General features: G+C 38.6%; 1 protein-coding gene across 2 annotated transcripts in view; it reads left to right on the top strand.

The window, feature by feature from the left end:
- Window positions 1–4,536: 4,536 nt before the first annotated feature.
- Window positions 4,537–26,094, top strand: part of GTF3C3 (general transcription factor IIIC subunit 3) — a 31,281-nt gene continuing 9,723 nt past the window's right edge. Inside the window, exons 1-14 of one of the 2 annotated variants that reach the window (XM_067026485.1) lie at window positions 4,537–4,858; window positions 5,774–5,885; window positions 9,386–9,591; window positions 10,101–10,224; window positions 12,228–12,419; window positions 12,940–13,105; window positions 16,445–16,592; window positions 17,135–17,234; window positions 18,261–18,364; window positions 19,329–19,413; window positions 21,997–22,199; window positions 22,541–22,642; window positions 23,284–23,419; window positions 25,570–25,807. In XM_067026485.1, coding sequence (XP_066882586.1) covers window positions 4,757–4,858; window positions 5,774–5,885; window positions 9,386–9,591; window positions 10,101–10,224; window positions 12,228–12,419; window positions 12,940–13,105; window positions 16,445–16,592; window positions 17,135–17,234; window positions 18,261–18,364; window positions 19,329–19,413; window positions 21,997–22,199; window positions 22,541–22,642; window positions 23,284–23,419; window positions 25,570–25,807 — 2,018 coding nt within the window. In that variant the 5' untranslated portion in view covers window positions 4,537–4,756. Of the gene's footprint in view, window positions 4,859–5,773; window positions 5,886–9,385; window positions 9,592–10,100; window positions 10,225–12,227; window positions 12,420–12,939; window positions 13,106–16,444; window positions 16,593–17,134; window positions 17,235–18,260; window positions 18,365–19,328; window positions 19,501–21,996; window positions 22,200–22,540; window positions 22,643–23,283; window positions 23,420–25,569; window positions 25,808–26,094 lie in introns of both variants that reach the window. The other variant, XM_059052406.2, reaches the window with a different exon arrangement.

The raw sequence follows: 26,094 nt of genomic DNA, 5'->3' as shown, positions 1-26,094 counted from the left end.
AGAAATGATCTTCTAAATTATGTTTCCTTTAAGATTGTCTTCTATGTTTACCTTTTATCAATCTATTTTTATTTGAAAGGGACATTGCTCATTTTTACTTTAGTTCATTATATGTAACAGGAATTTGGGTTTTAAATTTATCCTTTTCCTAAAAGGAAGATGCATTCCCATTGTCAGCATATGCTATTGAAAGACCTCACAGTCTTAGTTACATATCAAGGGAGAGTAAGTGATGAATGTCCGCAATTAAGTTGAAATGGAAGGCAAAGAAACGTGGGATTTTAGGAGTCTCTTGGGCCTCTGGGAGATGTTCTCTGCCACGATGTTCAGAGGTGGACATTGTGCTACACCAGATATCCTAGCCATGCCTCACGTCTGGCTCTTCCACACACAACCTCAGGAAGGGAGAGCAGAAACAGGTGGATTTCCCTTCTTTCATAACCAACCCCCTTCCTCCACCCACCCCTCCCCACCTGAGGCTGAATTATTCTGAATCTCACATTCTCATCTGAAATAGCTACTTTTCTTTATGAAGAGTTGCATCATTTTCTCTGATTTCTGCAAAAGGAACACTGCACTAGAAGGAAACACTGTAATCCTAAAAACACTAGTCTGTACGTTCCAAAATAGTTTTCTGTGGCTTTTTTGTGGATGATTGATATTGAATATCAAGAATAAAATATTTATGGGGTTTCTCTGGTGGTGCAGTGGTTGAGTCCACCTGCTGATGCAGGGGACACGGGTTTGTGCCCGGGTCCGGGAAGCTCCCACATGCCACGGAGCGGCTGGGCCCGTGAGCCATGGCCGCTGAGCATGCGCGTCCGGAGCCTGTGCTCCGCAACGGGAGAGGCCACAACAGTGAGAGGCCTGTGTACCGCAAAATAAATAAATAAATAAATAAAAATAAAATATTTATGCAAGAACAGATTCTATATCTGGTTCAATAGGTTCTATTGTAATTCGTTGTATAAGTGTTTTCCCTGGAGGGTTGTGAGGTATTTGTGAGCCAAGATCACATCTAAGCCATTTGTATTTCTCCAGCACCTAGTACAATGCCTTTCATGTAGCAAGCACTCAATAAATACTTGCTAAATTGAAATAAATGTGTGTTATTTTGCTATTAGTCACACAGTAATGGAAGCTGCTTCTAGTTAATGCCAGACTTTTTTTGTTTTACCATTTAAAAGATATGTCATTATTTATAATTTTATGTTTGGCTGCCTTGGGTCTTTGTTGCTGCGCGTTGGGTTTCTCTAGTTGCAGTGCACGGGCTTCTCATTGTGGTGGCTTCTCTTGTTGCGGAGCACGGGCTCTAGGTGTGTGGGCTTCAGTAGTTGTGGCACGCAGGCTGAGTAGTTGTGGCTCGTGGGCTCTAGAGCGCAGGCTCAGTAGTTGTGGTGCACAGGCTTAGTTGTTCTGCGGCATGTGGGATCTTCCCAGACCAGGGCTTAAACCCATGTCCCCTGCATTGGCAGGCAGATTCTTAACCACTGCGCCACCAGGGAAGTCCTATAAGTAATTATTGATGAGCTATTCCTCATAAAAATAAGCCTGTTCAGATAAATGGTAGAGTGGTAGGGAGTGCTTCACCCCTGTCCAATTCCACTCAAGTACCTTTCACCACTCCTGCTCTGGTTGTCAAGACCTCCACAAAGGGAATGTTTATTAGTTTTAAGGCCTCTGAAAAGGAAGGGCATCCCCAGGGGACTTTTAGCTATGAGCTTGCAAAGTCTCAGCACAGGACATGCATGCATCCTTCTGCTGGAAAATTCCTCACAACTGGCAGGTAGCTGTTGATGGGAGGCCTACACTCCACTAGACTGGAGTTTCTTATCAGTGATGGTATTGTCAGTTGGGGAAGGACAAGTCTTTGTGGTGACCATTTAGCACACCTGGTCCCCAGACAATGTATAGCGGTATATTAGTGATTTCCCAACCCCTGCGCTATTATTTTGACCACCAAAACCTCCCTATTCACATTTCTAAAAGGCCACTGGGGAAGTGATTTTGGTTTTGGCCGAGAACTGTCGTTAGGAAAACAGCAGAAGTGTAGTGTTTCCTGCAATGAAAGTAAGTGTTCTGCAGGTGATCTAGGCTCCCAAGGGGTCTGTGGTCCTTCTCTACATAGGTCCTTGACAGTCTCTCAACACTGACTCTGCTCCTCTTTGATGGGTATTCCATTCCCCATCCCTAGGACATGGCCTGTTGTCCCCTATCCCGGGTCTAGTGTGGTCAAGAACTATTAAGGTGCGAGATTTTACCCGATTTGCAAGCTACACACTGGCTGCTACAATTTCACAGATCCTGGTGGGCCCTGAGACCAGTGGGTCTAAGGCAATGGACTTTATTATTCATGGCTCAGCAGGCAGCATGAGTCCAGGTGTTTACTGGGCACTAGTTGGTTTGTGCCACAGCTGAGGAACCCCAAACTTAGGAAATTCCCACTCTGACAAGGGGGCTACATGCCCAAACATGCCCAACCTTTGCCCCAGAAGGAAACATTATCATACTGGTCAGAAAACAAATCTGCCCTCTGTCCCAGAGGGAGACAATATCTCTATCTTTCAAGGCTGTTCTCCAGACATCCTTGAAAAGATAGTCCAGAGTGAAAGCAGTCACAAGTTTTTGCAGAAAAGTGAGAGAACCATGGGAAAATTGTCTCCCCAAAAGTGTCACACCCCATCCTGGCTCCTCCCCTTGAGAAAGGAGGGAGTCATTACCTCCCTGTGTACTCTTCATGCTCTCGTCATGGTATAAATTCAGTGTTCTGCTTTCTTCAGACATTCCATTTTGATTCTCAGAAATCAGTCTGAAAAGTTTCTTCTTGCTATTTTCATTACTGCTATAACAATTCCATTTCATCTCAAGGTAATGTGGATACCTCTGACTCACCAGGGGACACATCACTTACAACGAAGCGGAGAAAATAAAAGCAGAAAGATTCCAATTTCAAGACCTGTTGCTACATCCTGACCTGTTAACAAACAAACAAACAAACAAACAAAAACCTGTCACATCATCAAGGTGTTCCACAGCAGAAAAACTCTTCTCCCACCCCTTGCTCCCTGTTGCAAATCTCTGCAGTGTGAATCTATATCATCACAATTGTTATTCCCATATTCCAGGCCGCCAATAACAAAACAAGCTAGTCTAAGCCATCTGGGTCTTAGGAGAACATTCTCCTTAACAGGTAACCAGTTTTGCTCCTTTTGATTTCCTTCTTTTCCCCTAGGAGAGTTAGGACTAGAGACTCGACTTCCTCTCAAATGCAGTTCCCTGACAGCCTGGAGAAATTCAGGGGGGAATTTACCTATTAGGGATTTCTGTGGATTCCCTTAACCCAACCCACCCTCCTAGCCTCCCATATTTTATACCCAGATAGGGCCCTGAGGATCCTTTATCATGAGAAAGGAATGACTTCCAGCTGTGAGATTTTTTCTCTCACCTGGAAGTTCCCCTCTTACAGGTTGCTTGTTGCTTTTCCTCATTTGGATTGTCATAAAGAGGCACCAATGGCCAAGCCAGGTGATAGGCTCCCTGTAACTTGTCCCTAACCTCAGCTTCGTATTGAGCTGCATTCCATACCTCTTATCCCTTGCCCATTCCCAAGGCACTTTCAGTTGTTCCATCCAGTTGAATTCATAAATGTGTTTTGAGCATAGATTACTAGCCTACAGAGGAGAGTTCACAAAGATGTGTCAGGTAGTGCTGTTCTCAAGATGTTGACAGCTAGCTAGTGTCTTCAGAAGAGGACAGCAGAGAAATAGTTATAAGACAAGGTAAAATATAAACCACAGGAGTGTGTAGGAGCTGAAGAAGCATTCCACTGAGAGGCAGTATATCATATTAATTCCAAGTAGGGGATTTGGAGTCAGATAGAATCTTGGCTCTACTTCGTATTAGATACAGAACGTTGACAATAGGAATAACATAAAATAATAAATACAATCCAAAAGGATTGAGATATGAATGTAATGCATAAGACAGTACACGTCCTGTATAGTAAATGGGAAATAGCGTATGCTAATCATAGAAAATATTTGATTCTCTCTAAAAGTTTAACTGTTAAGAAAAGAAGAAAATTTGGGTGAGAATTAGAGGTGGGACGTGAAGTCTAGATGACCTATTTACAGACTGAGGAGTCTGAGGAAGGGGCGAGCTTGAGGATTTGTGGAAGAGGGGAAAACTGATGGTGCCATTGATTGGAGGAGATGAGAGTTAAACCATAAATTGTGGGAGGACTTTAGCTTTCCGTGGCAGGGCAGAGCTGGAAAGTGGAACGTGCACGTGGCAGAGCAAATGGTTAAATTAAGAAAAAAAATCACTACACCAAAGATTAAATTAATTTAAAAAACATTCGAAAAAGAAATGGATTGAGAGTCAGAATTTTAATGGAGAATTGCGGGAAATGATGTAGATAAAGGAACATTTCCTTAAAGCACATTTTTTCCCCCACTCCTTAATAAGCTTAATCCGGATGCCTGAGCCCAGCGGCAAGCGAGGCAACCCCGTCGCCGGGAGGGTCCAGCCGCGGTCCAGTCCGGGTCCTGCCCACGCCCACGCCGCCAGGAAGAGGCGGGGCCAGAAGCTCCTGCGGAACCGGAGCGCCGCAGTTGCGGCGCAGGCCGGGCAGGTTTCCCGGAAGGACTACGGGTCCTTGTTTTTAGCGCCTCGGCGTGGGGGTAGCGTCTGGGAGCCTCTGCTCTTCCGTTTCTCTGTCTCGGTTCCTGGAACTGCACATCAGAACCCCGCAGACATGTCGGGGTTCAGCCCGGAGCTCATCGACTATCTGGAAGGGAAGATCTCCTTTGAGGAGTTCGAAAGGCGGAGAGAAGAGAGAAAAACCCGGGAGAAGAAGGTGAGATAATGGGCCAGCATGCTTCCCCACTGTCTTGTCGCCCTAAAACACTTAAGAGAGATGTGAGGGACCCAATAACCCCATTCGCTGTGATGGGGCGGGCCGGGTACTTCTAGCAGTTTCTTCCCTGTATTACCGAAACTCGGGTTCTCACCTCGTCCCTATTCTAAGCTCCTCTTCAAAACATTTCACCCACCAAAAAGCTTTTGTCTCGGTGGTAACCACTTATCTTTTTTTCTGTTGCCAAATAGTGCATTTTTTATTTGAGGGTAGCATACTCTGGTAAATTAAATGGGGGGGCGTGGGGAGTAGAGTTTGGAGTCAGTATCTGGTTCTAGTCCTAGCTTTGGCACTGTCTTCTTGCGCAAGTCACCTCTCTTTAGGCCCCAGTGTCTCTGTTTCTAGACGGAGTGATTTGAGCTTCCATTTTTGAGGAGTCTCCAAATGGGGTGTAATCTTCCACGGAAAAGAGTGAATTTTCTTGTCTGATAACAATCTCTGGTACATATTTTTTTATACTTATGAGGAAATACATGAACTTTCCATGTCTTCTCACTTGAAGTACGAGGGAAAATAAAAGTCATTACACCTTTTGAGATTAGCTGTTGGATTCCTTCCTAAATCATGCAGCTAATAGCGCCCCGTCTCTTTTCATTTAAAAAACAAGGATACAATGTGTAGATTAATGAAATCATCAAGGTTTTTAAAATTATTTTTTACCAACGACTGATTCAGCCTGAAGGATGAGACCTAAGTACTATGAAATGCTTTGGCAGTATTCAAATTTAGATTCCACATATGTATGTGTTCAGAGCTCAAGTTATAGAAATAGAGAATGAGGCAGATGCTGTATTCTCAACTGGGGAGCACTAAAGGTGCACTTGTTTTTAGAATCATTAATTAATTTTCAATCAGAGTCTTCAGGAAAAAGGCAAATCATCAGCTGAAGAAAATCCAAATGACTCTGCAGTTCCATCATCATCAGGAATTAACTCTACCAAATATCAGGACAAAGATGTCAATGAAGGTATGTTAAGATCCCTACCTTAAATGCATTAAATGTTAAGGGTACCTAATAGTTTAGTGAAAGCGTTATTTTTTTTTTCCTGCAGTGGTATTCTGTCATTGATACCTGGCTTATTAGGAGCATAGTACATGGTGTGTAAGAGGTGCTCAATAAATATTTGTTGAATTATTGATTATGATGATGGTTAGTTTAGTGGGTTATGTTTGTGTAGAAGTGTTTCAAATCAACATCAGCGTTTGTTTGAGAGCCTTTAAATTGACTCTCTCACTTGGTTACTAATTCTTCTAGACTATATTCCCCTAAATTGTAATGAATTATACTTCTCTACAAAGTGGCTTCCAAACCACTTTTTTAATTATGGGAGATAAGATAGAAATGTCAGAGTGGAAGGCCAATGGCTCCATATGGGACCTCACACACACAAGAGGTATCTTGATATGTTGCCTCATTCCAGGATCCAGTCCTCAGCTCTGCATGACCGGATATTATATTTGGTCGCTACACCCAGACTAATTAAACTCATGAGAGCCTAAGTGATGAATTATTACGCAAATTTATTAATTTCTGGTGATTGATACACCTTTTTCGTGATCAGAATACTGATGATAGTTCATGGTGTCCATTTACCCATGTCAAGTAACCTGGGATACTGAACTATCAGTTAGAATTTAGATTTGGGTGTAAGATCTGATTGAGAACTTAATTGAACTTTCTAGTCCTAGTGGATAGAAATAGAGGCTCGTCCTTTTCCCTCCAAACAAATGAGACTTTACATAGAGAAAACACTGGTAGGGTGGACAGAAAACGAACAGGCTTTGTTCCTGCTTCCTTGGACCAAGTGGGGAAGAAAGGGTAAAGAGGAGAGAAAATTGGGGTTATAGTTTCTTACCTTGCCAGGCAAGTGCAGTGAAAAATGGGGCTGAAATAGTTCTAGAACCTGTGAGCCCTTCCGTATCTGCTCAGAGGAGGAGCTGCTCTTCCATCATCACATCTTTGAGGTGCAACTGTAGTACCAGACACCATGGGGTGCCTGCCAGTTTTCTTACCTAAAGCTGCCCCTGAGAGGTGGCCATTAGGCCCTCCCTAAAAAAAGGTGGTTAGTTGAATCCCATTCTAGCTCCCCATGAGCAGTCAGTCATACTAGCCTCAGCTCAGATAATTCCATCAGTCCTTTTAAGATATTAAACTCCCAATTTCCCAGGAAGGTATTGTCCCAGAACTTTACCAAGACCTTTGGTAACTCAACATATATTCAGAGCAGAGGAAGGGTCAGTTTTGAACAGGTAAAGTCTGCTAATTGGAATATATGGCCACTAGAGTCATTGTCTTTTTCCTCCTATGCATTGGTGAATTCCACTGCAAAATTCTTTTTCTTGAGCACCAGGCAAATAGGGACTTCTTTTAATTTCATTTTCAGTTAATTGTTGCTGATATAAAAATTGCAGTTAATTTCTGTATATTGACTTTGTATCCAGGAACCTTGCTAATTCATGAATTCTGACAGTTTTTATGCAAAGATTCTTTTGGATATTCTATGTATATAATCATGTCATCTGTGAATGACAGTTTTATTTCTTCCTTAATCTTTATGTCTTTTATTTCTCTTCCCTTATTACATTAGCTAGGACCTCCAGGACATCCAGTAAAATATTGAAAGGAGCGGTGATAGTAGGCATACTTGTCTCATTCCTGATGACTTTGAATAATTAACCGTTAACTGTGTTTGCGGAAAATTTTCTGTAGGTACTGTTTATCAAACTGAAGGTATTCCCTTCCATTTCTAGTTGACTTGAAATTTTTATTAGGAATAGGTGTTGGATTTTATCAAATGCTTCTCTGGGGGAGTTCGCTGGAGGTCCAGTGGTTAGGACTAGGCACTTTCACTGCCAGGTATGATCCCTGGCTGGGGAACTAAGATCCCACAAGCCATGCAGCATGGCCAAAAAGGAAAAAAAAAAAAAAATGCTTCTCTGTATCAAGATGATCATATGACTTTTCTCTTTTTTTTCTGTACTGTAGTAAATTTTATTGATTTATTTTACACCTTTTTTCATATTTATTTTGGGTGTTTAGAATTCTTGAAGATGATCATTATGACTTCATAATAATAATTACTATTTGTTGCTCAGAACACGTGGGTTTTTTTCATTCTCTTCTTCCTTAAGTGTATTGACTATCTCATTTATTCAGCATCTTTGGGGTTTGAGGTATTTCGCATAAGTGAATAAGCTTAAGGATTTTCGAATATATATATGTTTAAAATTTTAACTGTTGTAGCTTTTCTAAAATATGCTACTTGTCTCTGCTTTAACAGAAAATTGGCTTCTAAGCTTAACTTTTCTTGATCATTCAAGATAATCATTAGGGCTTCCCTGGTGGCGCAGTAGTTGGGAATTTGCCTGCCGATGCAGGGGACATGGGTTTGAGCCCTGGTCCGGGACGATCCCACATGCTGTGGAGCAGTTAGGCCTGTGCACCACAACTACTGAGCCTGCGCTCTAGAGCCTGTGTGCCACAACTACTGAACCTGTGTGCCACTACTACTAGAGCCCATGTTCCGCAACAAGAGAAGCCACCACAATGAGAAGACCTCGCACCACAACGAAGAGTAGCCCCGATTTGATGCAACTAAAGAAAGCCTGCGTGCAGCAATGAAGACCCAATGCAGCCAAAAATAAATAAATACATACATTTTTTTTTTAAAAAAAGATAATCATTCTGAACTTAGAAAAATCATTTTACTGTAGTGATATCCTCAGATACAGATGAAATATGTCATGTTATTTTGTTCCTGAAATAATAATAGTATTTTAATTTTAATAATAGCATTTATTAAGCTCTTACTATATGCTGGGCATTTTTCTAAGTACATACATATAAGGACTCACATCATCCTCAGTTACCCTATAAGGCAGACATTATTGACCCCTTTTACAAATGAGCAAACTGAGGTACAGAGAGCTTCAGTAATTTGCCCAAGGTCACACAGCTGCTGATAGATGGAGATGAAGTTTGAAACTAGACAGCTTGGCTTTAGAGACCTCACCTTAAACCACTGTGCTATACCCACTGGTTATGTATCACTTTAAACTACTGTGCTATACCCCCTGGTTATGTACCACCTTAAACCACTGTTCTATACCTCCTAGTTATGTACCACCAGACTTGTTTAGTTCTTAGGTCTATGTCCTCTTTTATTTATTTTTTCCTCTCTGCTTTTAACAGTCACTGTGTATGCTTCTGATTTCCCACTAATTTTGCCTGTATGTCTGGATAAGGCCTAAAGGATGAGTCAGCAGTTCCTACGGAGTAAAATACATGGCTTTGTGACAGCTTTTTTCTTTGGATTGTTTTTGGGAGTGTTCATTTGTCTGTGTTTTTCTTTCAAGTTTGGTATTGCTGGGGTAGAAATTTATATTCCAGAAAATACTGTTTGTTTTTTCTTTCAACTAGTGAGTATGCTAAAGCTTTCTTTACAACCTCAATGTATTTTTCTTTAGGAGAAACATCAGATGGAGTCAGTAAGTCAGTTCACAAGGTCTTTGCTTCCATGCTTGGAGAGAATGAAGATGAGGAGGAGGAGGAGGAAGAGGAGGAGGACGAGGAGGAGGAGGAAGAGGAGGAGGAGACACCTGAGCAACCCACTGCAGGCGACGTGTTTGTATTAGAGATGGTTCTCAATCGTGAAACCAAGAAAATGATGAAAGTAAATTGTTTCTTATTTTCGTATTTATAAATGGAATGTAAAAATGTGACATAGAAATTGAAAAAGAATCTATAAATTATACATATATTCTGAAAGAATTCAAACTGTAGGAAAGGAAATACTATGAGACAACTACTGTTACTGGTTTCTTATGTTTCATTTTAGAGATTTTTAAATGTAAAACTTTAATTATTGCATGTCTCAAAATGTACTGTAGTTTTGCTATTAAAAGGTCCATATTGTAACTTGATATTTTTTTTACCAAGTTCATTCTGAGTGGATAAATTTGAAAGGAGAATCTTCCGTAGATTGCGTCATAAATCTCCTGACATATAAATCCATTTTACAGCATCCAGTTCCACAGTTGTTCTAATTAGTAATTTAGTAATGCCTGACCAGTTTGATTTTTGCTTCTTTAAATATTTTACTGTGATTTGAACTTGCTACTGTAGGGAAGTTGTTGGATTTATTTTTTGTTTGAATCTAAATGTTATTTTTGTTCTGTACAGGAGAAAAGGCCTCGGAGTAAACTTCCCAGAGCTCTGAGAGGTCTCATGGGTGAAGCCAACATTCGTTTTGCTCGAGGAGAACGTGAAGAGGCGATATTGATGTGCATGGAAATCATAAGACAAGGTGTTTAATATGGGGATTATTGACAATAGTTTAATAGTCTGACTTTTTTAAAAAAATAAATGTATTATTTATTTTTGGCTTCATTGGGTCTTCGTTGCTGTGCGCGGGCTTTCTCTAGTTGCAGCGAGCGGGGTCCACTCTTCGTAGTGGTGTGCAGGCTTTTCATTGCAGTGGCTTCTCTAGTTGCAGAGCGTGGGCTCTAGGGCGTGTGGACTTTAGTTGTGGCGTGTGGGCTTCAGTAGTTGTGGCGTGCGGGCTTAGTTGCTCCACTTGAACCCGTGTCCCCTGCATTAGCAGGTGGATTTTTTTTTTTAGCAGGTGGTTTCTTAAACACTGCACCACCAGGGAAGCCCTAATAGTCTGACTTGTAAAACAAATGGAGGAGCACCTCACTGTGCTATTTGGAAAATATATTCAAAAGCTTGGAGGTGATTGTGATAACAGTGATTTACCACTTTTCACATTGAATAGGAGTCATTGCCAAGAAAGTGAAAATCTCAGAGTATGATTCAATGAAATATCATTAATATTTATTGAACTCTTACAGGCTTTTTTAAAATTTGTTTTTGAATGTTTCATTTTTGGAGTTTTAGGCTTTTATAGTATGAGTCTTTTTAAAATATGGCAAACAATTTATTTTAAAACCACTTTTGAAGAGTATTCTTTTTTCTTCTATTTTCCAAATCAGACAGTGTTAGATTATTTTAATCTACTTTTTGATAAAAGACACAGTATATACTTGTCATCTTTCTATTAAACTGCAAACCTAAGGCATACTGAAGGATACCTTCAGAAGTCACTTTTTGACTAATCACTTATATTTATTATTTTGCTCTCCTGATGTGTTGCCCAATGATGCCCTGCATAGTGGCAGGGATAGTTGTACCAGAGTGAACTTTCAATTTATCTTTTCAATATTTTGGCATTTCCTTTCATTTAGTCTAGGGTCCTTTTAGAAATCTTGGAAGATGCCTGGATCATTCATTAGAGTAATTTGAGGTTGCTGCTTTTCCTCTTTTACCCCATCAGAAATAAGATTAATCGAATTTTTTCCATTAGGATATTTTGTTTGGTTCCTACTTCAGTATTATCTGTTCCTTTATTTGTTTATAATTGTTTATTTTGACAATTGCCTTTGATTTTAATCCCTGTGATCTTAGAACCTCAATTCAAAAACATTATTTCAGAAATGTGGATTAACCTTTCACTTTGATAATCTGGATTTAGGTGCTATGTATCTTCTGTCCATTAATCCCATACTCCTCGGTGTGGAAGCTGGATCATGAAGATTTAACCCCACTGCTGTGGCTGATGCTCATTAGGATGAACTTACTGAGTTAGTGAGCCCTGTTTAGCCTTAGCAAAGGGGGATTTTCTTGAAGGGGGCATGGTAGAGAGTAGGGTTTTTCATGAAATTACACTTTGCTTACAGAAAAGAATATTTTAAAAATGTGAAAATATACTAAAGCAAATATAATCTGTTTATTCTTTTTTATAAGTAAATTTATTTTATTTATTTATTTTTGTCTGCATTGGGTCTTCGTTGCTGCGCGCGGGCTTTCTCTAGTTGCGGCAAGCGTTGCGGTGTGCAGGCTTCTCATTGTGGTGGCTTCTCTTGTTGCGGAGCACGGGCTCTAGGCACGCGGGCTTCCGTAGTTGTGGCTCACGGGCTCAGTCGTTGTGGCTCGTGGGCTCTAGAGCACAGGCTCAGTAGTTGTGGCACACAGGCTTAGTTGCTCTGCAGCATGTGGGATCTTCCCGGACCAGGGCTCAAACCTGTGTCTCCTGAATTGGCAGGTGGATTCTTAACCACTGCGCCACCAGGGAATCCCCTCTACTGTTTCTAAATTCTAAATTCCATTAAGTGGTTTGTATAATTCTGCTCAAGTTATTTAAAAAGTTTAAATATTAGAGAAAGGATCCATAGTGTGAAACATGGAATTGACATCAGCTCAAGCCTCTTCCCTCAACCAATGGATTTTTTTTTTTAATATTCATTGTAGCTCCTTTGGCTTATGAGCCATTTTCTACTCTTGCTATGATATATGAGGACCAAGGTGACATGGAGAAATCACTGCAGTTTGAGTTGATTGCTGCACATTTAAATCCCAGTGACACTGAAGAATGGGTTAGATTGGCAGAAATGTCCCTGGAACAAGACAATATTAAGCAGGCTATTTTTTGCTACACAAAAGGTAATAAAAGTGTTTTTCTCATTTTCTTTGATAAAATGTTATATAATAGGTTTTTTGATCAATGTACTTGCTCTTCTGGGGTGATGTTAGCTGAAATATATTTATTCCTTATATTCTGTTATACCAGAGATAAGTGTTTGGGCTCCCTGTATTTTCATGTTTATTAGCGACTTTCTTTATATTGTGAGCTAATACTGCACAAAAGTTGGTAGAAGAACAGGACCTTCAGTTTCCCACCAAGATCAGTGTTGGTTCTAAGCTGTTCTTTGAGGGTTAATATTAGACTTCAGTGACCAAATGGAGATTAATATGGAGATTTCAGGTTCTGTTTGGTGTTAGATCAAGCCTAGTCTGGAGTTCCTGTAAAGGTAGATTTATTCCAGAATAACCCACTTGGTTGTATTGGAGAATTAGTTTAGAGTGTTTAATAGATTTTCTGAAAAGAAGGTGGGTCACACCCAGGTACCATGAACCCCTTTTTATGATAAATCTATTATTTATATTCCTTTTTTCTTTTTAGCACTTAAATATGAACCTACTAATGTCCGTTATCTGTGGGAGCGATCAAGCCTTTATGAACAGATGGGAGATCACAAAATGGCAATGGATGGTTATAGGCGTATTTTAAACCTTTTGTCTCCATCTGATGGAGAACGATTTATGCAGTTGGCTAGAGATATGGCAAAGTAAGTTCAAAGTGAAATATATATAAATGCCCTCATTAATCATCTTATTTTAGAAATCGAATCATATATTTGATGTGAATATACTTTTTACTGAGGTTCAGTGAAGTGTTTTGCTTCTTGTATTTTATATTGTGCCTAAATATAGAGGTTTTTCCCCCCAGTACTTTTCTGTTTCCAAGTCAACTGTGTAATTGTTTAGAAAAATTTGGATATATGATTATCTTTCACATGCTCAGAAGTTTAAAAATGGAGCATGTTCTGAAAGGATGACTAGGTTCCCAGGTTTTCATAATTTAGGTGAAGTATGTACCTTTGCAGTAATATTAAATTATTGCAAATGTGCTATCGAAATATATGTGCTCTGAGATCTTCTGTAATCATTTTATCTTGAGCCTGTACTAGAATAACATTTTAAGATGAAAATTTTTCTTTAGATTTGGCACATGCTACTGACTATGATATATATTTTATTCTAAAATATGCCCAACTACATTTTCTTCTCTGATATGCTGTGCAGCAGAACAAAGCAGGGAACATTCTGGCTACATAATGCGTTGTGGTATGCTTTCTCTTCTAGGATGTCTACTATTTCAGCCTAGGATTAACCGTGTTCATCTATGATTTGGGTATTTTAGGTTAACCCTATTAATTCCATGGCCATTGTCATGAAGATTCTTCACTGTGAGATCACTCACTGTGCTCCCAAAGATGGGCTATGTAGGAATACTGGAAGTGTTTTTAGGAAATTTGTTGAGGGGAGGCAACCCTTAATCGATCCCTGATGTATATGATGAACATTGAGGATCTTCCCAGGTTACTTTCTTTTAGTCAAATCTTTGTCTGTCATACTGGTTAGCCCAGTAGGCTTCTACTTTATGAATTATTAGATGCCCTATGAGAGTAAATTTGTTTTCCACTTGTATTTATAATCTTGTCAGGAAAGGGTGGTAATGAACAGTTCTGCCACTGCCATAGAAGTCTTTCCTACATGGAATTCTATTACTATAACTTCTGATTGATTAGACTTTCTCTCAGTCCCTACTTTCCCTCCAGAAATAATTACTGAATATAAATTAGGTATTAGGCAGGCACTGTACAGGGCACCAGGAGATTCAGTATTGAATGAGTTTTAAAATTTCCTGCTGTTTTGGAGCTTACATTCTAGTTGGGGGAGACAGACAGTAAGCAAATAAACAACTTAATATGTAGTATGTCAGATGTTGGTAAATGATATTAAGAAAAATGAAGCAGGGAAGGGGAGATAAGTTGAGGAATAGGAGTGAGTTATTTTAAATCGGGGGATTAGAGAAGGACTTAATTCTTTATGTTATGGTTATAGTGACCTGAAAGTGAACTGAAGGAGATACGAGAATAGATATTAGGGAAGAGTATTATAGGCAAAGGAAATGGCAAGTACAAAGATATGCTCAGGGAACAACATGGAAGCTGAGGGTTTAGGGGGACCGCAGGAAGGGGTAATGTTAGAGAGGTATCAGGAAAAGATCCCTCGGTCCTTGTGGGCCATTATAAGGTCTCTGACTTTTAATCTGAATGAGTTTGGAAGCCATTGGAAGTTTTTGAGTAGAAGAGTGACTTGATCCGACTTAAATTTTAAATGCATCAATTTTGGCTGCTCTTTTGAGAATAGATTGAGTAATGGTAAGGATGGAGCAGGGGGGAACAGTTAGGAAATTATTGTAGTAATTCATGGAAGGGATAATGTAGCTTGGATGAGGGTAAAAGCCGTAGGAGTTGGTAAGAAATAACCAGATTCTGGATGTATTTCGGAGGCCGAGCTCTAAGGATTTTCTGATGTATTGGGTATGAGGGAAGGGGTGTGTGTGTGTGTGTGTGTGTGTGTGTGAGAGAGAGAGAGAGAGAGAGAGAGAGAGAGAGAGAGATGGGGGAGGGGGCAGGAGGAGGGGAAACAGAGAAGGAAAGAGTTCTGAGAACTAAACCCTGAGGCACTACAGTGTTTAGAAGTCAGGAAGATGAGGAGGAAACAGCAGGGAGACTGTAAGGAAATGGACAGTGAAGTTGGAGGAAACTAGGAGAACATGATATTCTAGAATTTTTTTACTGAAGAAAGCACTTCAAGGAGGAGGGATGACCATTTGTGTGAAATACTGCAGGTAGATCACATAAGATGAGGACTGAGTATGAACATTGGAGATGGGTTGGGGGAGTCTGGGGGATAGGCAGCTCTTTGGAGAAATTTATTAGGGGAGCAGAAGAATGATGAGGTAATTGGAATGGGTTGTAGGGACAAGAGATAATTTTTAAGTTGGCAAAAATGACAGTATATTTGTATTCAGGTGGGAATGATCTACAACCAAGGGACATATTGAAGATTCATGAGAGAAGGGACAATTGCTTGATTGATATCCTTGAATAGATTGGAGGGAATGGGATCTAGTTGAGGGTTGGCCTTATGATAAAAGGAGAAGGCAGAAGATATGGCCATGGGTCTGGGTAAGTAGGTAGATGTGTTGGGAGTATGTGGGATGTCTGATTTGATTCTCTTTGTAAAATAAGAAGTGAGGTCATCAGCTGAGAGTGAGGATGGGAGACTTGTGGGTTTGGAGAGAAGATGTGAAATAGCTGTCTGGGTCTTTGAGGTCTTGCTACCCCACAGACCAGAAGCATTTGTATTACCTGAGAGCCTGTCACAAATGTAGAATCTCAACCCTGCCCCAGCACTACTGGATCAGAATATGCCTTTTTATAAGATTCCCAGTTGACTTGTGTGCACATTCAAGTTTGAGAAGTACTGGACTGGTAACTGTAGTAAGATTGCTGACCAGCACCATGGGCCCACTTGAGGCTAGTGGTCATTAATTCAGAGTTTAGTGAGGATGGGCAGCTGGGCAGCCGGTGGTGGAGGCATATTTGGATTAACCGGTGTTGGAGTTTTATCAGATGATTTTGATAAAGGGAGAGAAGGGCAGGAGAAATGAGGTGTGCAATGGAGTAATTATAATGTTGGATCACAGAGAAGGAGGAAACTGAGGACAGGAAGGGTGCAGAGACAGTGAAAAAGTGGTAGGATCAATGCTTTGTAGATCCCCTTGAGGTAGGAAAGTCATTGGTATTGCATTACAGAGGAAGTGAGCTAGAATGATATGAAATAGCTCTGGGAGACTGAGATGCTTAATGTTATGACATTACACATTTTTCTCTGGATCAGCTCTGATTATGATTTTAAAGAAGAGTTTTTTCCCTCCTCCCAAACTTTAAGAAGATGATAATCATAGTTAATAGTTAGAGGGTCTGTGTAAGAAAATGAATTTTATAATCTGAATTAATAAGCACTCATCCATTTTGCCGTTAATTTTTTAGGAGTTACTATGAAGCCAATGATGTTATTTCAGCTATTAACATAATTGAAGAAGCTTTCTCAAAGCACCAGGGCCTAGTCTCCATGGAAGATATTAACATTGCAGCTGAACTATACATTTCTAATAAACAATATGACAAAGCTTTGGAGGTAGGTACACTTATGTATTTCTCTGTTAGGTTTTGAACACGTTTCTGTGTTCTAGAAATTCTTACAAATTGACAATTCCCCATTTTAGTTATATATATTAAATTACTTATACTTTAAATTACATATTTAAAGTCTGTATGGACACATTTAGATTTTATAATAGTCCCATATGAAATATAAAATGTAGTTACCATATAATAAAAGCTATTGCTGTTATCACAGGTGCTAGATATGTCTGTCCTTCAGGGTAGCAGGACTCAGCAGCCAGACTAATTGCTATGATTCATTTCTTAATCTTTTGGGAAAATTAGATTGGTTTGATATAGAGAAATTATGTATTTTCAGTTAAGCATTAGTTAATATGACATAAAAATGTTAATGTATCAGAGTGGTTCCCTATTTTAAAGAGACATACTGTCGCTTTTTATAGCTTATTTATGTTTCGTAAGGATTATTTGAATTAACTACAAATCTTTGCATTGTGAAAAGGTTTTTCATACATACCTATCATATTATTTCCTTTTCTTCCCCCATTCTTTTAGGTAATTACAGATTTTTCTGGAATTGTGCTAGAAAAAAAAACTACAGAAGAAGGCACTTCAGAAGAGAATAAAAGTTGTAGTTTCCTCTGCATAGGAGAGTGTGCGTAATCCTCTCTTGTTCATAATGTGGCATTTTGAAATTGATAGTGTTCTCATAACAAGTTTTCCCAAGGAGCATTTTTTCGTAACAGATATTCCATATCTTTTTCTTGTGAGTATTCACTCACAGGTAATCTTTTTTTTTTTTTTTTAAAAAAGTGTTTTCAGGAGCTTCCCTGGTGGCTCAGTGGGTGAGAGTCCACCTGCCGATGCAGGGGACACAGGTTCGTGCCCCAGTCCGGGAAGATCCCACATGCCGCAGAGTGGCTGGGCCCGTGAGCCATGGCCGCTGAGCCTGCACGACAGGAGAGGCCACAACAGTGAGAGGCCCGTGTACCGCAAAAAAAACCCCACAAAAAACAACAAAAAAAACCAGTGTTTTCAGTCCCTTTTATTTCTCAGTGCATCCATTTGGACTTGGCATTTGTCATTGACCCAGGGTCTTGATGGTGCTATGTGAAAAAAGAACAAATTACCGAGCAACTTATCAAAAACCTTTAGAACTGAAGCAGTTTACTTTTCAAAAAGGGCTTAAAATGCTCTCTACTAATTTATTTCAAACTTAAGCATTGGAAAAATTCTACTTGAAACATAAGCATGCACATAAAATGCTACTTCAGACTTAAGCACACTATTTTACTTTATCCCTTTCTCAGCCTCTTTGTAGTGAAGACTAAAAAGAGGCTTTTGGATTCAAGAAGAAAAAGAGAAAGTTCATGTATCCGTATTTGTCACTTTTGTTTTTTAGTTCTTTGTAGTTTTGATAGAAGGTGTGGGAGTTTATGTAGGTTTTCAGTAAGTGGTCAAGGTATTAGGAAAAGAATAGGAAGGATAATTGCTACCAAAGGACAGACCGAAAGAGGTGTAAGAACCTAGAACTAGAGTTGGCCAAACTTAGAATTGACTGTAGAATCATTTGCTTTGAGTGAAGTAAATGAGATCTTGCTCAGAAGGTACAGTTTGCTTCATTTGCCCCACTTTCTCAGATTACATATAGGAACTTTTTGTCTGTTTGTCTAATCCACAGCTGGTGAGAATGTTTCCTGCAGTATACCGGATGGTGTGCCAATAGATATCACAGTGAAGTTGATGGTCTGCCTTGTACATCTCAACATCCTTGAACCACTTAATGTAAGTAACATTAAGATTTGTACTTAAGATACTTTAGATCAAAAATCTACAATGTTTAGATAACAAGAAATTTTAAGTTGACCCTAGATTTCATATTAATAACCAGGAAGTCACAGTAAACATCAGATTATTTTGTGTGAATGTCTTTTAAAAGCTAAGTGTTTGGAAATGGGCTTATGATAATTTGTTTTTCTTTTAAAATGAGAATAATCCAGAGATCAGAATGTGAGATTGGGCCTTTTAGACAGTTGGCAGTTTCTGACAGCTGTTCTCTTTTGCCGACTTTGGACTAAGTATTTCATTGAATAAAAAAATGTATTGGGCATCTACTTTGCAGACCTTAGGATAAAGTATTGAATATAATATACAAATCCCTGTCCTCATGGATCTTTTGTTTTAATGGGATTAGATAGTAAATAAAATAAATACATAAAATATGGGATGTTAGTTGGTGATCAGTGCTCTGGAGAAAAATCAGAGAAGAATAGGGAATACTGAGGGTGGGAGGAGTTACAATTTTATTAAATCGGTCAAGAAAAGCCTCCCCCGAAAAGTGACATTTGAATAATGACGTGAAGGAAGTGACGAAGTAAGCCAGGCAGGTACCGGAGGGAACAGCTTTCCAGAAAATCAGCAGACACAGAGGCCCTGAGGCCTGGGCATTATTGACTTGCCGGAGGAAGAGCACAGCAGGTCAGTGTTGCCCTAGCTTCTGCAATGCCTGCTTTGTAACAGGCCTTCAGAAGCAGTGTGCTGAATGAGTGAATGACGGCAGTATGAATTCTTTTTAACAGAGACTCAGAAATGAATTTAAAAAGTGATTATTTAAAGCTGTTTTTATTAAGCCTCTCTTCTCTTAGATTTACCTCAGATAACTTGTGTATATGTTAAAAAGAGAAATATAAGTAGATGAGTGTATTTGTAATGACTGTTTGACTTCCGGCTGTTCATTGTTGGGGTCTAGCCTCTCTTGACAACACTCGTGGAACAGAATCCCGAAGACATGGGAGACCTCTATCTTGATGTTGCTGAAGCTTTTCTGGATGTTGGTGAATATAATTCTGCACTTCCCCTCCTTAGTGCGCTAGTCTGCTCTGAAAGATATAACCTCGCAGTGGTTTGGCTTCGGCATGCAGGTAATACTTTTTTGTAGGAAGGAGAAGTTTTAATCACATAAGCAGGCAAGAACTTATTTCCCCAAGATGGTAATAATTATTATAAAACGTTAATGTCTTAGTGAAAGTATTTCTGGTTTCAGGGCAGTTTTTTGAAAGTCAGTATTTTAAGTTGTCTTGGTTTACCGCTAAGTGATTTTCCCTCACTAATGCATTGGAGGAATGATTCACTTAATGGTACCAGAGTGAAGTAGAAAGACTAACATATCCCTGTTAAAAACACCTTAAATACCTGTCTTTTATCTTTCTTAACCACAGGCTCTGGTTTATAGTAATAGATTGTCAGACTTGGGATGCAATCTAATTTTTGAAGAGCTTTTGAGGATTTATATTTAATGTTATTTTGAGGAAAAAGTTAATATATTTTCAATGTTCTTTGAGCTGAAAATATGCTCAAGATTGGATTTTATATATCATTTTATTTCATTGCATCTAAATCCACAGTAATCTGAAATAAATCATTTAGAGTAGGAAAAGCAGCTTGGGAAAAACAACCAAATCTCTTACAGAAATGTATGAAAGCCAAAAATATTCTCATAGGATTTCCTATTGAATCAACATAAGAGATGCATTAAAGTTTGAATAGTCTTTGTTTCCAATATTGCATGATGGCAGAAAGTTTTAATATTTTCTTAAAATATTACATAGTGGTAGAAAATCCTCTATAACTGGAGCAGCATTGGTTGATATTCTGGGATATTTTGACACATATCACAGATATGAAATGGCAAAGAGAGCACTTAATGATTAAGATAGCATGTTACTATTTGGATGAGTGAGCATGAATACAAATGTAATACCATCATAAAAAGTTACATTATTTGTAGGTTTTGAATTTTAAAGACATGAGCTGGGAATTGAAGTTTTTATTGCCTTCCATAAGACTGTGGTATTTAAACTTCTCCTGTTACTAACAGTAGACATTTTAAAATCCTCTTTAATTATGATCATGATACTGATAAATGCTTTTTCCATGTTGAGCCTGTGTAGCTTGAAATGAGTGGAAGGTAAAACCTCAGAATCATCTAAAGATCATAAAGAAATTTGGAACAGTAGATAATAAAGATCATTAGAGGAATTTAATACTTGTAGCATAATAACAAAATATCTTTTAAAGTGAGAAGTGAAAAATTATGAGAAATTCCATCACAAAGATCCATCCACATTTAGTAGTCTTCCTTTATTACCAAAGTTTAACCTAAAGATAGTGATCAGGAGATATTTGAGAAATCTGAGATTTGAGAAAACAATTAGAGGCAAAATACCATCAGGAGATCATTGCAGTGAAAAGGTCAGAGGTGAAAGGGCTTAGATTAGTGAGTGCTGTGGCTATTAGGGTGGAAAGAAGAAATGCTTACCAGGAATTCATCTTCAAGTTCAAATGATAGGACTTAATGATTGATTGGCATAAAGTGTGAGGAATAAGGCCCAGTAGCCTCACTTCTGAGAACTTTTCCTGAGGAAATAATTGAGTGAGGTGGTTTATATTGAAGATCACAAAACTCAGGAGCCTGGCAGGTAACAAAAGTGAATAAAGTAGCTAAGTGAGAGGCCCAGGGCAGGGTGAGAACTGGAGACGCCTGTCTAAAGGGTGCTGCTGTTCCTCAGCATGGCTGATGCACCGAGTGGGAATGAAGGGACTTGCTGTTGCCAAATCCAGATTTCTCAAAATAATCCAGTAACTTGGATTTCATAAAAAATCCTAGCTTTTAAGAATGTAGGGTTTTCCTGGTGGCGCAGTGGTTGAGAGTCCACCTGCTGATGCGGGGGACGCAGGTTTATGCCCCTGTCTGGGAAGATCCCACATATCGCGGAGCGGCTGGGCCCGTGAGCCATGGCAGCTGAACCTGTGCGTCCAGAGCCTGTGCTCCGCAACGGGAGAGGCCACAGCGGTGAGGGGCCCGCGTACCGCAAAAAAAAAAAAAAAAAAAAAGGAATGTAGACAATTCACTGTTTTTAACAGCACTGTGGCCTAACAAAGCATATCTGTAGGTTAAACTGATCTGCCAGTTTATGAACTCTGGCTTATATACATGAAGATATTTACTGTGGTGTTATTTATTAAAGTAAAAATTTGGGAATAACCTAAATGTCAAATAATATGGTTAAGTAAATAAGCAATTTAATTGAATATTATAATCAGTCAGAATGCCAATGAAGGCATGGGAAAATGTTGAAAGCATAATAGTAAGTGAATAAAGCAGAATACCAAATTATGTGTGTGTGTGTGTGTGTGTGTGTGTGTGTATGTATATATATATTTATGCTGATTACATTCTTGTAGCATAGAATAGAGATTAGAAGGGATAATTGTTTTAAAGTACTGGAAATATGCATATATTTCTTCCTTATTATAATTTGTTTGTATTGCTATAATTTCTTTTAAAATGGAAAATAATTTTGGCCCACTTACAAATCTGTAGTTCATATTAATGCTTTATTTTAACATCATTTTAGAATGCTTAAAGGCCTTAGGCTATATGGAGCGTGCTGCCGAAAGCTATGGCAAAGTGGTTGATCTGGCCCCCCTCCATTTGGATGCAAGAATTTCACTTTCCACCCTTCAGCAGCAGCTGGGCCGTCCTGAGAAAGCTCTGGAAGCTCTGGAACCAATGTATGATCCCGATACTTTAGCACAAGATGCAAATGCGGCACAGCAGGTAGGCCATGTAACATAGAAGTTTTTCTTGGTGGATTATGTTTTATAACTTTCTCCTTGGTTAAGGATGTCCCTACAGCTTATATCCAAGTTTTATTTTAGTGTATTAAATTCAGTGGTTTTGAAAAAGTGATTTTGAGTTTTAAGTTACAGAACTTAACATTGTAATTGTTACTGTTATAATTTATAGTTTGTAAAACATTGGATTTTAATTATTGTGAGAGATCATAAAGCAAATGTTCTTAAGGTTTGGTTTCTAAGACAAAACTTTTCTATGCAAACAAAACAATTTACAACAAATGAATCTTGTTGCACTTATTATCATGTGCTTATTTAACTTAGGAACTGAAGTTGCTGCTTCAACGTTCTACTCTATTGTTTTCACAAGGCAAAATGTATGGTTATGTGGATACCTTGCTTACCATGTTAGCCATGCTTTTAAGGGTAAGTAATGATCTTTATATTAGCCTTGTTCACTTTTTAAATGTTTAGAATTTGGTTTAAACATAGATTATAGCCATTTTGTAACTCTCTTTTACTCTGTTAAACTCAAACTTTTTAAAGTGAAAGTCAGATAAAAGAAGACTTAGAGATTAATGGTATATAATTGAAAGTTGTTCTGCATGAAAGTGTAAGCTTTACTATAGATTGTACAATAAAATCTTTGCTGGTACATATTTAGAAAAATGAGAACCATCATGGTATCAGGTATTGGCTCTGTAGACACTGCTATGTGCCAAAATTGTTCACTTTGCAAAAATGTTTTCCAGATGTGACATCCTTTCTGAATCTGGCTTTTTTACAGGGAGGTGGCTGTGTGTGTGTGTGTGTGTGTGTGTGTGTGTGTTATAAACTTAATATTAATTGCTTTCTTTTTCCTTACTATGATGAGTAATGTGACCCACATTCCTTTGTTAAGAAAAAATAAGTCTATTCATTCTCTTCTAGGCGTTTATATACACAATGACTGGTCTTTTCTGCCTTACTAAAGAAGCTTTCAGGCATACCTGTGACACTTGTTTCCCATAGATTTTCTCTTAAAAAATTATGTGACTGAAAAATCTCAATTATCATCTTTAATTCAGGTAGCAATGAATAGAGCCCAAGTCTGTTTGATATCTAGTTCCAAATCTGGAGAGAGGCATCTCTACCTTATTAAAGTGTCAAGAGACAAAATATCAGACAACAATGACCAGGAGTCAGCAAATTGTGATGCAAAAGGTAATTATCTTCATTTGCTTTGTTGCACAAAACTTGGCTGAGTTGGAAAAAAAAAACTCATGAAGTAATACTTGACAATAATCTAATTGAAAATATATCCTTTTTGAATAAAATGATATTTTCTAATCTAGATCCCTCAGGTAAAATAAACTTTTGGTGTTTTTAAAAAAGAAAGAAAGGCTATACATAAATACTTCAGTTTAAAAAAATTAAAAGGCAGGTATCTGCTTAGATCCTTCTGTGAAAAAACTAAAACAATCTTTTTTTTTTATATAAAGTCAACCTTTTTTTTTTTTTTTTAAAGATGTTGGGGATAGGAGTTTATTAATTAATTAATTTTTGTTGTGTTGGGTCTTCGTTTCTGTGTGAGGGCTTTCTCTAGTTGTGGCAGGCGAGGGCCATCTTCATCGTGGTGCACGGGCCTCTCACTATCGCGGCCTCTCTTGTTGCGGAGCACAGGCTCCAGACGCGCAGGCTCAGTAGTTGTGGCTCACGGGCCTAGTTGCTCCACGGCATGTGGGATCCTCCCAGACCAGGGCTCAAACCCCTGCATTAGCAGGCAGATTCTCAACCACTGTGCCACCAGGCACAGCCCCTAAAACAATCTTTTAATTTTGACTTTTTAAGAGGAAAATATACCCTATTTAAAGAAATTTGTGATTAGATGATAATACAGATTGCTTTATTTGTCTAGTCACTTCAATTACATATATTCCATTCTCTGTTAAACTTATTTTTGACAAATGTAGCAATAGTCATAAAAAGTCTGAAAATAAGTTTCTTTGGCCCCATCTCAAGTCATGTGACTTTGCAAGCCATCTATTTTTAGCTGAAAAAGGATCAAGTATGTTAGGTGAGGTTATTACTCAGAGAACTTTGGAAGAGACCTAGGCTATAAACTAGAGATATCAATCTGGCAGAAAATTTTTTCATTGTTAATCAGGTCCACAGGTACTAATTAAATCATTGTTACAGACATGGCAGTGTGCAGTGGACAGGGTTTTAGAATCCAGAAGTGCTGAATCTCTGTTAAGCACAATATAAGGACATAGCAAGATGTCGTGGGGGAAGAGAGTCAGAGGATAGGAGTGTGGGCTCAACTGCTTACAATCTAGCCTCAGAGCCCTGCCGTCTCTCTAGTTTATTGATTCTGGGCTTATCCCAGTGGCTTCTTCCTCTGCACACATTATTTTGGACTATGTTTCCTTAACATATTTTTCTCTGTATCTGATCCTGGCTGTTTTCTCTTTCAGTATTTCCTCATTTCAGGTCCATTGTTGGTTTTTCTTAAGTTCATAAGGTTTTTGTTTTGTCAGTTAGTTTCATCATGGTGGGGATCACATTACACCAGTGCACCTTGGTAGGATTATCTAGGGCTCTTTATGTTACATGTATCTTTTTACTGATTTTTTTTCACTCAACATTTTCTCATGTTCTATTCTCTTTGTAGCTGTTATATTTAAGGAGTGTGTAATATTCCATTGGATAGCAGTTCCATAATTTAATCATTCCCATATTATTTTTTGATTATATGGTTGCTTTTGATAATTTTCTTTTCTAAGTAATAGCGTAGTGAGCATCCTCATGCCTATAGATTTATCCATATTTCTGACTAGTTGTTTAGGATAGATTCCCAGGAAGAGAATTACTGGATCAAAGACAGTAAAAAAATTGTGTGGCTTTTGGTATTTTTCATGGGCTATAAAGGGAGGTTTCTTACAGATAAATAAGGAAGAGAAGATTTGTTAAGTATGAATTTGAAGTCCTTTGCTTAGCAAGTATTTGAATGCCTTGTAGGTGCAGAATCCCATATCTGACCTCAATCATGGAAAGCACACTCGCCCTGAAGGAGCATATATTCTAGCTAGCACTGAGCAACAAAAATGAAGTAGCTGGACTTTACAATCAGAAATGAGAATTACCTAGGACTGCAGGTTGTTAGGCAGGCGGAGCAGAGGGGGGTCATGTTAAGGGAGTGGAAACAAGCAGCTCCTTCCTCATCATTGTCAGAAGAATGTTGGCAAGAATTCAGTCCCATAGGGCCATGGTTATTAAATTTAACCATAAAATTGATCATGTGAATTTTCTTTCTAATACTCCTATTTCTGGAAGTGCAGTGTCCTAACTGATTTTCATTGGTCTCATTTTAGCAATATTTGCTGTACTCACGAGTGTTTTGACAAAAGATGACTGGTGGAACCTTCTTTTGAAGGCCATATACTCCTTATGTGACCTATCCCGATTTCAGGAGGCTGAGTTGCTTGTGGATTCTTCATTGGAATATTACTCATTTTATGAGGACAGGCCAAAACGCAAAGAGCTAGAATACTTTGGTCTCTCTGCTGCAATTCTGGACAAAAATTTCAGAAAGGCATATAACTATATCAGGTGATTTTCCAATAAGTTATTTTAATTAGATTATTTGATAGAGCATGTATATTTACTTTGACGTAGTTTCTCATGTCCAAGATTTAATAAGCTGTGTAATTTTAACTCTCTTGTCACTTACAGATTAATTTGTTCATTGGTGATTCTCAGAAGCAGTATATGAGAGCGTGCACTCCCATTTACTTAACCTCTTGTGCCTCAGTCTCCCCATTTATTGTGATAAAACAGGCATCATAATATTACCACCTTATAGGATTACTGTGAGAGTTAAGTGAGTTGTCGTATGT

This window comes from Kogia breviceps, chromosome 2, assembly GCF_026419965.1.
Source record: "Kogia breviceps isolate mKogBre1 chromosome 2, mKogBre1 haplotype 1, whole genome shotgun sequence".
NCBI lineage: Eukaryota > Metazoa > Chordata > Mammalia > Artiodactyla > Physeteridae > Kogia > Kogia breviceps.
This window is presented reverse-complemented; position numbering and strand designations above follow the sequence as displayed.